This window comes from Falco peregrinus, chromosome 7 (genome assembly GCF_023634155.1).
Source record: "Falco peregrinus isolate bFalPer1 chromosome 7, bFalPer1.pri, whole genome shotgun sequence".
Classification (NCBI taxonomy): Eukaryota; Metazoa; Chordata; class Aves; order Falconiformes; family Falconidae; genus Falco; species Falco peregrinus.
In genome coordinates, this window is record NC_073727.1 from 73,669,741 (window position 1) to 73,683,131 (window position 13,391).

A 13,391-nucleotide genomic window follows, 5' to 3' on the forward strand; every position below is an offset into this window, starting at 1 on the left:
CTCAGCAGTTAAGGCCATCAAACAGATTCAGCTTCAAACATCCTCCTTTTACAGATTGTTTGAAGTTTGTTTAAACTTCAAAGTAAACAGTAAAGCTTCTTAATTACTTAGTTTTCAGTCAGTCTTTCTTACTATCTTAATATACAAAGTGAAATAGCTCCAACATGAGACTTTGCTTTAAAGCTGTAACAAAGACATGCAGTAGCTGAGATTGTTCTCTTTGAGCAGCACCATATAGAAATACTCATAGTAGGCCAGACAGAGCTACCTTTGATACCAGAAGGAGTAGAGGAAAAGTAAAAGTCTCTTTCTTACTTGCATAGACAAAAAAAACCCAACCAAACAAACAAACAACAAAAAAAGACCAATGTTCCCTAGTTGCCTCCCAAGATAAGAACCAGAAGACTAAGCACCTATGGATGTGTAGGAATACCAATGCACGCAGCCTGGGGAACAAACAGGAGAAACGGGAGCTCTGCTTCACTCCAGAAAGTTATGTTTTCTGGATGCTTATGAGAGTAACTGCAACATGGTGGGACAACTCACATGTCTGGAGGATCACAATGGGTGGCTATAAGCTGTTTCATAAAGACAGGCAAAGAAGAAAAGGAGAAGGAGTTGTGTAAGTACTCTTTCTGAAATCTGTGCAGGCTTTTCCTGCTTGCTCCTGAGCCCTGGATGTGGAGATAAAGAAAAAGCTTTGCTCATTGTCAGGGTGCCAGGTTGCAGAACAATTATGCCTTAAAACGTGGTGAGGAAACAACCAGCACTAAAGTGGCTCTCTGAGCTCACCTGCAAATCTGTTCTGTGCTCACCTGTCTGCAATGAGGGGCTGCCCAAAGCCTCCCACACTTAAGTACTGGGGCCCAAAGCCTCCCACACTTAAGTACTGGGGAAGAGGAGCCCTCCTCAGATGAGCCTGGAGGGAGCAAATGGCTCGGTGGGGTGTGAACTGGCTCAAAGGTGCTTTGCTGCATAGAGGTGTACTCCAGGGCAGAATTGGGTGGATAAGTGATTGTGTATAACTAGCACTTATGCGTGCAATAAAGGATCTCACTTGGGGTCTGTGCTTTCATATGCCACAAATGGCACCTGAACAGAGGCTTGAGGAAAGGAGAAAAAAAACAAAAAACCAAGCTGGCAGCATAGCCCAGCTGAACCAGAGATGATGGATACATGAAGGTGGATATGTGAGTGCTCTCATCACCGAGTGGCTGGAACCATGGGACAATCATTAATGTGGGAATAGAAAAATAAGGAACAGAAAAATCATAATGATGTTTTGGACTGAAACAGCTGCAATTGCTTCTACCCACAGATTCTGCATTTTTGGGCAAAACCAAAGGAGTTGTCACATTCTGGTGAGTTGTCTGGGATTATAGTCTTTGGAAACAAACATTTCCTTAGTAATCATGTTTATCTTCTTGCAACAGTAGGATATCATGTCCAGTAGAGGCTGCATAGATTTCAGTTACGTATTTGCAGCAAGGAGCAAGAGGAAAAACCTGAATCTTTTCTGGGCTGTTTTGCAACTGTGACTAGATCTGTAGATTTAAATGGCACTATGCATTTTTTTTTTTTTACAAAGCCCTGAAAAGAGACTTGAGCTGTAGCACTTGAGAAAGAGTATATTACAGTGCAGAAAGGAGGCTGTGCAAAAGGGAGCCATGGAATTATTCAGTGCATTCCCTGTCTGATACCAGGTAACCAGCTGTGTGAGAGCAACTCCTGTATGAAGCTGTAAAAGAACTCAGATGCTCAGTTAAAGATTTTTGGAATCGGATGGGCATTTACCATGAACTTGTACGCTGCCATTGCAGAAGGATATGTAATGACCCTATATGATTGTGAAGTGCTGTGTTGTATGATGCTTACCTCTAGGCAATATACAGTTTGATAACGGAGTACTAGGACCAAGTTACTGCGCAGACAATGTATAATTTAATGAACATGAAAAATACAGACCGAGGGCCTCAGTGGATTCCTGCTCAGCTGGTTCAACCAGCTGATCACAGACCTCCTACTTGTCTGATGAGCCAGATAAGCCAGAATAATGTGGATCTTTCTGTTGCTTCTTTCCTTGCACTTAGCCAGAATAATGTGGATATTCCTGCTGTTTCTTTCCTTACACCTCATGTTGCCACTGCACAATCTTTAACCACAGTGAATAAGTTAGGATGTGATATGAAAAATATTGATGAGTGGGTTTGTTATATTGCTAGGGTTTTGGGCTGTTCATTGTGTTTGATGAACCTGATATGAGCCATGATACAGAGGGCTGTCCATCAAGCTATGATGGTTCAGGTTTGCACAACCTTCGCCTTATTCTACTTAACAAACTAAAAAGGGTGAATTGTAAGGGCTCTTTCTGAAATCTGTGCAGGCTTTTCCTGCTCACTCCCAAGCCCTGGATGTGGAGATAAAGAAAAAGCTTTGTTCATTGTCAGGGTGCCAGGTTGCAGACTATGCCTTAGAATGTGGTGAGGAAAAAACTAGCACTAAAGTGGCTCTCTGAGCTCACCTGCAAATCTGTTCTGTGCTCACCTGTCTGCAATGAGGGGCTGCCCAAAGCCTCCCACAGCTTAAATCCTGATGTGGGAAGAAAAGACCTCCTCAGATGAGCCTGGAGGGAGTAACCAGCTTGGTGGGGTGTGAACTGGCTCCAAAGGTGCTTTGCTGTGCAGAGGCATATTCCAGGGCAGAATTGGGTGGATAAGTGATTGTGTATAACCCGCACTTACGTATACAATAAAGGGTCTCACCTGGGGTCCGTGCCTTCATATGCCACAGAGTTGCACTCTATGTTAAGGAGAACCCTGAATACATAGAAGTCAAGTATGGTGATTGTGGAAGCCCTATCAAATGCCTCTGGGTCAACATCACAGGGGTGATCTCCAAGGGGAATCATACAGTGGACATCTCCTACCAACCTCCAAACCAAGTCAATAAGGCCAACAAAGAAGTATTTGGGTCACTTAAGCTTTGTGTTGTGTCAACAGAACCTGGTTCTTATAGGTGACTTCAGCTACCCAGACATTTGTTGAAAGTACAATACAGCAGCTCACATGTCATCCATCAAGTTTCTGGAATGCGTAGAGGACTGCTTCCACATACAAATGTTAAATGAGCCAACCAGGAATGAGGGATTGCTGGAACTGCTGCTCACAAAGCAAGAAAATCTGCTTTGTAGTATCTCAGCTAGCGTTAGCCTTGGCTGCAGTGATCACAATATCGTGGAGATTGGGATCCTGCTGAGCACACTGAAGGTTAGTACTAGGACAAAGGTTATAGAACTTAGAAAAGCAAACTCCAGCTTGCTCAGAGCTCAGTTGGGAGGGATTCGGTGGGAAGCTTCCATGGAGCATAAAGGAGCCAGCAAGTGCTGTGAGTTTTTTTCTAGAATACCATCTGGGAAGCACAAAGCCAGTTCTTCCCCTTTAAAGGGAAGGGAAGCAGGTAGAGCAAGAGATCCCACTGGCTTAACTGCAAGTTTCTGAGCCTACTCAATACCAAAAGAAAAGAGTACCAGAGATGGAAAAGCAGATGAATACCCATTGAGAACTACAAGGGCATTGCCAGGGCATGCTGAGATCCAGTGAAAAAAGCAAAAGCTCAGCTCAAATGGAAATTGGCCAGAGATGTAAAAAAACTACAATAAAGGGTTCTTTGGGTGTGTAAATAACAAGCAAAACCAGAAGGAACGTACTGGTCCTCTGTTAGTGACTAATTCACCACTCCTGTCTAACAATACTGAAAAGGCAGAGGGTTCTCAACACTTTCTTCACCTCTGTCTTTACCACTACTGTTGAGCCCCAGGCCTTGGGAACAAAAATCCAGGTTGATGCAAACAAAGACCTGTCAGTGAAGGAGGAGTTAGTATGTGATCTGTTACAGGAGCTTGGCCCCTACAGATCAACGGGCCCTGACAATATCCTCAAAATGTGTTAAGAGAGCTGGTGACATCATTGCAAGGCTGCTCCCCATAGTCTTCGAAAAGCCATGGTGATCAGGAAACACCTCAGAAGAATGGAATAAGGCTAATGGCACCCCCATTTACCAGAAGAGCTGAAAGGAGGGTCCAGAAAATTGTAGGCTGATCAATCTTACTTCAGTTTCTGGGAAAGTTATGGAATGAATCTTCCTGGGAGCTATCACAAGTCAAATGAAGCACATGATTGGGAAAAGCCACTATGGATTTACCATAGGTGAATTGTGCTTGATAAACACAACTGCCTTCTAGGACAAATTAACCTGCTCCGTTGATGTGGGGCGAGCAGCGGACATTGTCTACCTGGATTTCTCCAAGGCTTTCAATATGGTTTCCCACAGCCTCCTCCTAGAGAAACTGATGTGCTACAGCCTGGACAAGTGCTCTGGCGATGGGTGGGGAACTGGCTGGCCGTGCCCAGAGCGGGGTGGTGAACAGCTCCTTTTCAAACTGGCAGCTTGTCACAACTCGGGTCCCCAGGGATCGGTAGTGGGCCTAACACCGTTAAATATCTGCATAAGTTATTGGGTGGTGGGATCAAGTGCACCCAAATGAAGTTTGCCAATGATACCTAACTGAGTGGGCAAGTGAGAGCCACCCTGCAGGAAGACCTGCACAGGCTGGAGGAGTGAGCTAACAAGAACCTTAAGAAGTTCAACAAAGACAGATCTAAGGTCTTGCACCTGGGAAAACATAATCCAGGAGTGCAGTGCAGGCTGGGGTCTACCTGACTGGGGAGCAGCTCTGTGGAAAGGGACCTGGGGGTCCTGGGGGACAACAAGCTCCATACGAGTGAACAGTGTGCTGCCAGGGCAAAGAGAGCAACAGGATGCTGGGTTGTGTCAACAAGGGCATCACCAGCAGAGATAAAGAAGTCAGTATCCCACCCTACTCAGCACTTGCCAGGCCACACCTGGAATACCATGTTCAGTTTTGGTCCCTGCCATACAGAAAAGATGTGGACAGGCTGGAGAGGGTCCAGAGAAGGGCCACAGAGATGATCCAAGGACTGGGAAGCCTGCCGCATGAGGAAAGGCTGAAAGAACTGGGTTTGTTCAGCCTTGAGAAAAAAAGGCTTACAGGAGACCTTACCACCATGTTCAGTATTTAAAGTGTGGCTGCAAAGAAGATGGAAACTCCCTTTTTACAAGGAGTCACATGGAAGAGATGAGGGATAATGGGTACAAGTTACTCCTGGGGAGACTCTGATTGGACACAAGAATAAATTTTTTCTCAATGGAAATACACATTTCCAATTAAGGGAACAATAAAATTAATATGAAAATAAGGTGGATGAGAGGTATTAAATGAAAATATTGGCATAGGCAACTGGCTTTTGGATTAACAACACTGTTTTCTGTAGTAACCTTGACAAAAAAAGCAGGAGCATGCTAATGAAGACTGGCTCAAAAAACCACAGAATGAGAGCAGAAGAATTTGTTTGAAGCTCATACAATAAAGAACTAATAAGCACAGCTACTTAAAGTTGAGGTCCTCTCCACTCTGATTTGCCCTATCCTACAGGAGCTCATCAGCTACATGATTGGAAAAAGCCACTATGGAGTTACCACGGGTAAAAAATAGAAGAAGGAATATATCTGGATAATACTAATTCATCAGAGAAGACCTACATGACTAGTGCATAACTTACCCAAGAATTAAGAAGACGAGAAGCTGAACAGAGCTACATGCTTTGAATAAGTATCAGCACTACCAAGGTATGACTGAGGTTCCTTACCTAGAATTATGGACATATTTCTAGAATCCCCCTCAAAAAAGTGAAGCAGAGAACTATAAGGATAAACAGGGAGTGGAGAGCCTTTCAAAGAGGTGGAAAACAACAGGTTTGCTTGTCTAACCTTGCAGATGAAAGGCTGCCAGGGAACACTGGTTTTCTAAAAAACGCCAAAAGAAAAGGAGTACACAAGCCAAAGACAATGTTAGCATAAGAACAAAAGTATATAAAATGGCTATTAATAGATGCAAAGTGGAAATTACATATAGATCCTCAGAGTTATTCAGAAATGACCCTTTAGTAGGACTAATGGGGTGACAAAACCACCACTACTTTTAAAATTGAAGCTTGTGTGGATTTGATCAAATGAAATCATAACCTAAGCTACCAATCAGACTGGCTGATAAAGCAAGACTTTTTTCCTGTCAAATGCACTACATCAAAATTTTTCTTCCTTTTGATAAAACTGAAATGTTTGGCTGTAGGAGAAAATGTTTTGCCTAAATGAATGCAAAAAAAAAAAAAAAAAAGAGTGGAATATTAGAAGTGTCCAACTTTTCCACCATGCTTCTGGTATGAAAGAATATATGTGTCTTATTTTAAATTATAAAGTAAACAAATACTGGGTTTTTCTACAAGTAAGGAATTTTTGTTTGTATTTGCTGCAGCTCTTTTTTTGTTTCTTTTTGCTTCCTGTGAGGCTTGCAGTCACACCATCATGTATCTTACTGAGAAAGAGGTCTTAAATGTGGATTTAAATTGGCATGCAGTGTGGACAGCTCGGAAAGGTTCTGCAAACATGCTGGGATCCTGATTCCTTCCTGATCTAGCGCCATATTTCACTTCCAGCTCTCAAAAAATGAGTGTGAGACTGAATGCAACAAAATAAGAGGTTTCTAGATTCTTTCTTCCACAGATTCTATCAATGCTTGTTCACATGAGCGAAGTCCTACAGTGTGTAGTGAGGAGCACTCCTCTGGGGAGAAAACTTCATGCCTAGCTTCATTTCTCAGGTCCATGTCAGTTATCTTTCAAGAATTGTCTTGGAGGTTTTTAGACTAGGTTTTATGAGATGCTAATGATTGCAGTCCGCTATAACCAAGACTGGGGTTTGGCTGAACTACTCAGTGCAAGCACCCTTCCGCAGGCCTCCGTGCTGGGTGGGCAGCAGCCACTGCGCCCAGTGCAGCTGGCTGCTCCAGCACACCCTGCCCCGCAGGCGGCGGGAGCCCAGTGGGAAAGTGCTGCTCCCAGGGATGGTGCTTTCTCCAGAAGAAATGGAAGGACATTGGGGGGAAAAAAGCACAGATGTAAGGTGGAACTATCCCTCCAGATATTACAGGCATCACTCTTTTCTGCAACGCAAGACACAGGCGACTCTTGAGATCACTCATTAAACTACCACTAGTTCTTTACAAAATTTTATTATACCTTGAATGTCAAGCATATTACCCATCTCTGATAGTAGGACAACAGAAAACCAACACATTAGAAAAAGCCACTTATAAAGCATTGGTTAAGTTCAATACAAGACTCTGCCTTAATTTAAGAAACAGGTTTTAAGTTCTTATGGGAACTGTGCCTTTCTTCCTTATGCAAAAACAAGCAATACACCTCATTAGCAAAGCATACAATGAGAATTACACATAGCTTGCTTAAAATGAAAAAAGAAACAGCATAACAAACATTGCAGCTAGTCAGCCAGCAGTTAGACCTTTCTCCTTGTAAACCTGCTTCTTCAGTTTGACAACTGCAGTCCTTGGGGAGAAACAGCAAAGGGTATATAACTTAATTACACAGAACTGTTACAATGGGGTTGTGTAAACATTTTTTAATTTTTATTTTTGTCAGATCATAGCTGCAAGCCAGCTATACCAGTTTTTTCTTATTTTTTAAATGCTATTTTCATATAAGCTGAATTGCCCACATGGAACCTTTTGACCTTCTGTAGCTGACAGTACAACCTGCAATAAAACCTTGGCTCTTCTTGAACCAGTAGTTCTACCCTTGCATTTCACGTTGGTTTTAAGCAAAGAATCACAAGGCAAAAAAGGTCATATTATTTCCAGATTTTTCTCTTAATTTTATAGAAATCTGATATATGCTTTTGCTCACAGAACACTTGGAGCTATGACATATGAAATGTACACAAGCCAATGAGATTCACACACACGTGAAGTCAAAGCCAGCCACATTCTTTCAAAATCAAATATGGTATGTGTTGACTGCATGTGAAAAATTTCACAGTAATTTATACCTGACCAATACCATTTAAGGCCTAATCCTGCTTCCAGTGGCATCTCCAGCAATTTTGCAGAAGAATTCAGTGGTAACAGGAGTATGATAGGACACTTAAATACTGAATATTGTATATTACAGTTAATCTTATTCCTATTAAAACTGATGATCTCTAAAATCAATGCAAGTTATAAAAAAATTATTGGAGTTTCTTTTCTAAAGGAATGTGTAACCTTTGGGATCGTTATTCATAATATCAGAGGTACTTTTGTTCCTGCTTATGGGATTATTGCTGGTCACCTTCCTGAGACTTGAAAGACCACAAAAGACAAGCACCATACCTATTCCTCTAAAGTACTGTATCACAAATTAGTAATTTGGTCCCTTTCTAAATGGATCTCTCCCCACAATTACACTAAAACATAATGATGGGTCACAAATTCCAGGGGGTCCAACCGGTCCTGGCATTCCTGGACTGCCACGATCTCCATCTTTACCAGGCTGCCCACGCTCTCCAGGACGTCCTTCCTTACTCATACCAGGTGGACCTTCAGGACCTTAATGGTACACAAGCAATAAACAAATACATTACAGAGTGTTCTTACTGAAATGAAAACAAGAGCAAGTAAGGACACACAAACTCCCTGCTCTTTGGTGAAGTATGCAGATAAAACTTCATTTTCTGAAAAAGACACTTCTTGTCTCATACTGCGTGCATATTTATATAAACCACATGGTACCTTATTAAGATTAAAAGGAAATATAAAAAATCTACTTTAGTATATTGTTTTACTTTATCATATAAACACGAACCACCATGGCATGAATCAGAGTCCTCCTCTTTCTATTCACTTCTCTTGCTTTGGATCAAGCCCTAATAGCTCTTCCAAAAGCTCAGCTTTGCGTTTTGCATGAATACGCTGCTGTTCAGAAAAATATTTTCCTTCACTAAGCAATGCTTACAAGTCACATGATTATATTAGGGCTCAGTTTTCAGTTAATGGTTGACTTGAAGATCTATCTATCAAGAAACAGCAGTCTCAGGTACCAATCTCTACAAGACCTGTCTTATAAAACAATGTATTATATGACATTTTACAAGGCATGCAAGAGACAGGCATTAGCCAGAAGACATACATGGTAATTAAGATGTGTAAAAACTATCTACATTTTTCCAAATTATATCAATATTTTTCCTAAACCACAGTTTTTTAGAAATTATTAGAATGTACTGAATCTGCATAGCTGAACCATCCCTCACCTGGAGGTCCTGGGGGGCCTTGGATGCCAGGAACCCCAATTCCTTGATTGCCTTTTGCACCATTTTTTCCTGGAAGTCCTGTGAATTAGCAAACATAAGTATATCTTTGCACACTAAGAAAAGAATATTTTCATCCAATGAATTAGGAATTCTACATCTGATAATATTTATTGAATAAAAAAATTTAATGCTTCAAAAGCAAATAATGGCATGTAAAAGAAGCATTTCCTTGTAACCTGCACAGAGTAGCAGGATTCTAAATTATCCCCATTTTTACTGAATTAAGAGCTGATGTAGCACCTGTTAAGCAGACAGCTACTATGATTTGTGGGAATAGATGATGGACAATTAAGAAATTTACTGTCATTACCTTTCCATTGGCAAAATTTTTAAGTTGTATGAAGGAAGTGTAAGTATTCACCACAGTTCCCATGTAATACAGAATAATAGACAATCTTCCGCAACATACGGCAGAACTACATCTCTACCAAAGAAATACTGAGAGGGGCAAGGTATGTGCTCTCTTACACTAGTAAAACCCAATAAATTCAGTTTCTTCATAGAAACAAGTATCTATTTTTCCAGCTCTTACAGAATAGCTGGAAAGGTTAATGTCCTCTCCAGAGTAAAACTGCACGTTCTTCTATTGGAGATGAAATTATAAAAGCACTATAGACAAATCATCATTACATCCAGAACAGATTTGATGTGCTAGGTCACAGTCAGTAAGTCACAAAGAAAATAAATATTTACCAATCGTTTGCCTACCTACCTACCCCTGGCAAGTTACCTATATTTCATACAGCTTTCCTGATTATTTTGATGCTATAGTTAACGGGCACTGCTGGAAGTAATTACCAAATTGTGGACTTCACCCAGTCTCTTGGTCTAGTTCCAGACCATATATACATACTTAGGTGTGCAAATACATCACAGAAATCAGTTGGAATGCTTAGGTGGATGAGTTACCTGAAAGCATAAATCTTAGCTTGCCTAGAATGAAACCAGAATGTTTAAGAAAAGCATAAAAAAAAGAAGAAGCAAAAATCCTTACGAGATAAAAACAAAAGGAGAAAACCCTAGGAAATCAGAGGGAGTATAGAGGTTATCACATTCCAAAAATAAGCCTAGAGGGTGGTAGATTGTAAATAGCCAGTGAATAAATACTGTTCTTCAAAACAGCAGAAACAAAGTTTGGAAGAAAAGAAACCACAAAACATATAAATACATTGAAATCCAGGCCTAAGCATATTTGATCTAAAAAAAAAATAATAATAAAATGCAGTTAAAAACATTTACATGAGACTAAGAACTCTCTAAAAAGATCAAACTGAAGTTTGACTACAGTAGAACTGAACACTAGCTGTCTTGCCGTGCTCCTGTATTTTCTCTTCTTCTGACATGGATTCCTCATAAGCAGGGAAATATTCATGTTGCACCGTGTCCCCAATTACACTCTGAGATACAAACCCAGCTATTCCCTTACTCCACCTGCACTGATCCCATTCAAAACTGGAAGCAGAAAACGAAGCCATAAAAGCCATTAGCATTGTGACAAACGCACGCAGTACCTCTTGTCCCACGAGCCCCAGGGCGACCGGGGATGCCTGTCAGCCCCGGAATGCCATCATTTCCTGGTAAACCAGGAAACCCTCTTGGGCCTTCAGGGCCTCTTGGACCTGGTGGTCCTGGAAGTCCTGGGGAAGCGCTTTGGGATTGACAGTGGTTACAGTTTTGTAGCCTTCCACTCTGGAGGATGGCAGGCAACTGGGCTGGGAGAATTCAAACAAAAAATTGTTTAGAGTGTTATAACAATAAAATAGAAAAATATTGCCCCCTAGCCACTAATACAAAAACTAACAAAAAAATATTCTTTAGAGAATATTATAACCTTTAGGAAAGAAGTTGGTAAAGTATGGAACCTTTTTGATGAAAGAAATAAATAAACATGGAAATACATTTCCACACCTGTAGGTGATAAATCAGCAACATCAATCTCGCTTTCAAGAAAGCATCTTTATAACTATCAAGAAACTTCTTTAGCACTTTAAACAAGGAAAGAACAGTCTAAAGAGGCTTTCAAACTTACTTCTCAGTACATCTGAACACACCTGTCGAATAAATTCTTCTGAAAATTCTCGAGCCTGAATTGAACAGAGAACAATTAAAAGAACAGAGAACATGCATTTGTTTGGGGTTTTTAAAGTACCCAAAATGACAAGTTTGAGGTCCTATACATACAGGTTTTCCATCTGATCCAGGTGGTCCTGGGGGTCCTCTATCTCCTGGCTGACCTCTGAGACCAGGAGGTCCAACCAAACCCTGGATACCGGATTCTCCTTTTTGCCCACTGATGCCTCGAATGCCCGGATCTCCTTTCTCACCTTTCTGGAATGAAAACCAATGAAAAACCAATTGTTTCTTCACAGCCAGTTTGGAAGCTGGGTAGCACCAAGTAAACATGTTCTGAGAAAATCTTCACTGATGATTTTCATAAAATGAATAGAAGTTGTCACTGAAAATTAACTTGATACTAATGAGGCCTATTTTACTAAAATATCCTGGAATTTTCAGGATTTCTTCTTTAGTAACTGTTTCCAGATACGATTATTTACCAAATATAATTAGAAATAAATTAGCTTTTTTTTTCTCTTTTAAAATTTAAGGACCCATTTTACTTATAATTAATAAAAAACAAAATAACCTTCCTTATTAAAATATGGAAGGAAAGGCTTTATTCACTTTTTTCAGGAGAATTTAATGATCTGTTACAGTACATTAAAACCCTTAGAAGGCTGGAAAAATTAGAAGTGAAATCCTGTCATCACTGAGGTTGGTGGCAAGCGTCTTATAATAATCAAGGCTTTTACCCTGTGTCTGTAGTGTAGAACGCAAAGGAAAAAAATAGTTTGATTTCAGTTAAGATTTTTTTTTGGGGGGGTGGGGGTGGGGGTGTCGTATGATTGATAAGAAGTGTATTCCATTTGTTTTACTGGAAATGGTTAAAACAATACTGGAAAATACTTTGACATATCTTCATCAAAGCAACGGTTCTTCTATGTATGGAATTATCTACTCCATTAGTTCATGTGGAACTTTCCTATGCTGGAGCCAACAAAACATCACTACAATGCAATTTGGTGCATGCCCAGGATTGAAGTATACTGTTTGCACCCTGATGAGCCTTTCCTTCCATTTTTGCACAGCTTCTGGATAATTTCACCAGTTGCTTCAAAATTTTCTTTTACTCTTTCCAACCGTTTTAGATGGAATTATGAAAACAAGGCAGCAGAATTACTATATATGACAAAACTTACTGGAGAAAATAATGCAAGTTTAGGAAGCACTCAGGCATACAGTCTTCATAGACTTACACTGAATTTTAAAGTATGGTTATTTATATTACTTTTTATCATTTTATATACTACTTACCAAAATTCTTTACAGCAAAAAAATTCAAAGCTGTCTGGCTTGGTCTGAAGCAGTAACACTGCCCAGAGCTCTCCACATGAATTATTAGAGTAGCAACCTTCAAATTCAGTATTGGATTACTCAGTTTGATGCAGGGGTTACTTGGTTGTATGCAGAGAGCCAGACACTAAAATGAGGCAGGTAGTTTTTCCTCTTAAAAAAGCCAGAGGAATTAGACAAAATGTGACAGATGTCTGTCAGGTGCCTAAGAGTACTGCTGGAAAGATGGTCCACCAGTAAGATGTCATGCGTGAACTGAACAGCAGTCCATACCCTCTTCCCACTTGAAAAGTTATACACCAATTCAGAACTGACTTTTTCCAAGGTTGTAATTGTATTTTATTTTCCAGATACTGTCAACTTGAACGTTGTAGACACTGAGAACTGATACTTAGTTACACCAGGTAGGCTTGTACTTGTTAATTTCTATTACATAATTACAAAAGTGGGGTTTTTTTTCATTAAATAGGGTCAGCAAAGCTCAGAGATAAATATACGGAGCGTGTGTAGCTGCCTGTGGCTATACTAGCAGCTCTGTGTGCTGGGATCTGAGAATCATGCTGTTTGTTCTCATAGCTAGAAGTTATTTGTTTCAGTTTTAATTACTTTTGCAGCTATGGGCTGTGTTTACTTGTGAGTTGATTTATTTGGACTAGATGTTAAAGGGGCTAGAAAGCATTAAGAACCAGTGAAATATT

The 13,391-nt window shown here is 40.4% G+C and overlaps 1 protein-coding gene across 1 annotated transcript in view; it reads right to left on the minus strand.

The window, feature by feature from the left end:
* Positions 1–7,131: 7,131 nt before the first annotated feature.
* The window catches only part of COL21A1 (collagen type XXI alpha 1 chain), a 113,969-nt gene continuing 107,709 nt past the window's right edge, over positions 7,132–13,391 (minus strand). Inside the window, exons 26-30 of the mRNA XM_055811220.1 lie at positions 11,464–11,610; positions 11,312–11,366; positions 10,794–10,994; positions 9,223–9,300; positions 7,132–8,518 (exon numbers count right to left, since the gene is read on the minus strand). Coding sequence (XP_055667195.1) covers positions 8,331–8,518; positions 9,223–9,300; positions 10,794–10,994; positions 11,312–11,366; positions 11,464–11,610 — 669 coding nt within the window. The 3' untranslated portion in view covers positions 7,132–8,330. The remainder of the gene's footprint in view (positions 8,519–9,222; positions 9,301–10,793; positions 10,995–11,311; positions 11,367–11,463; positions 11,611–13,391) is intronic.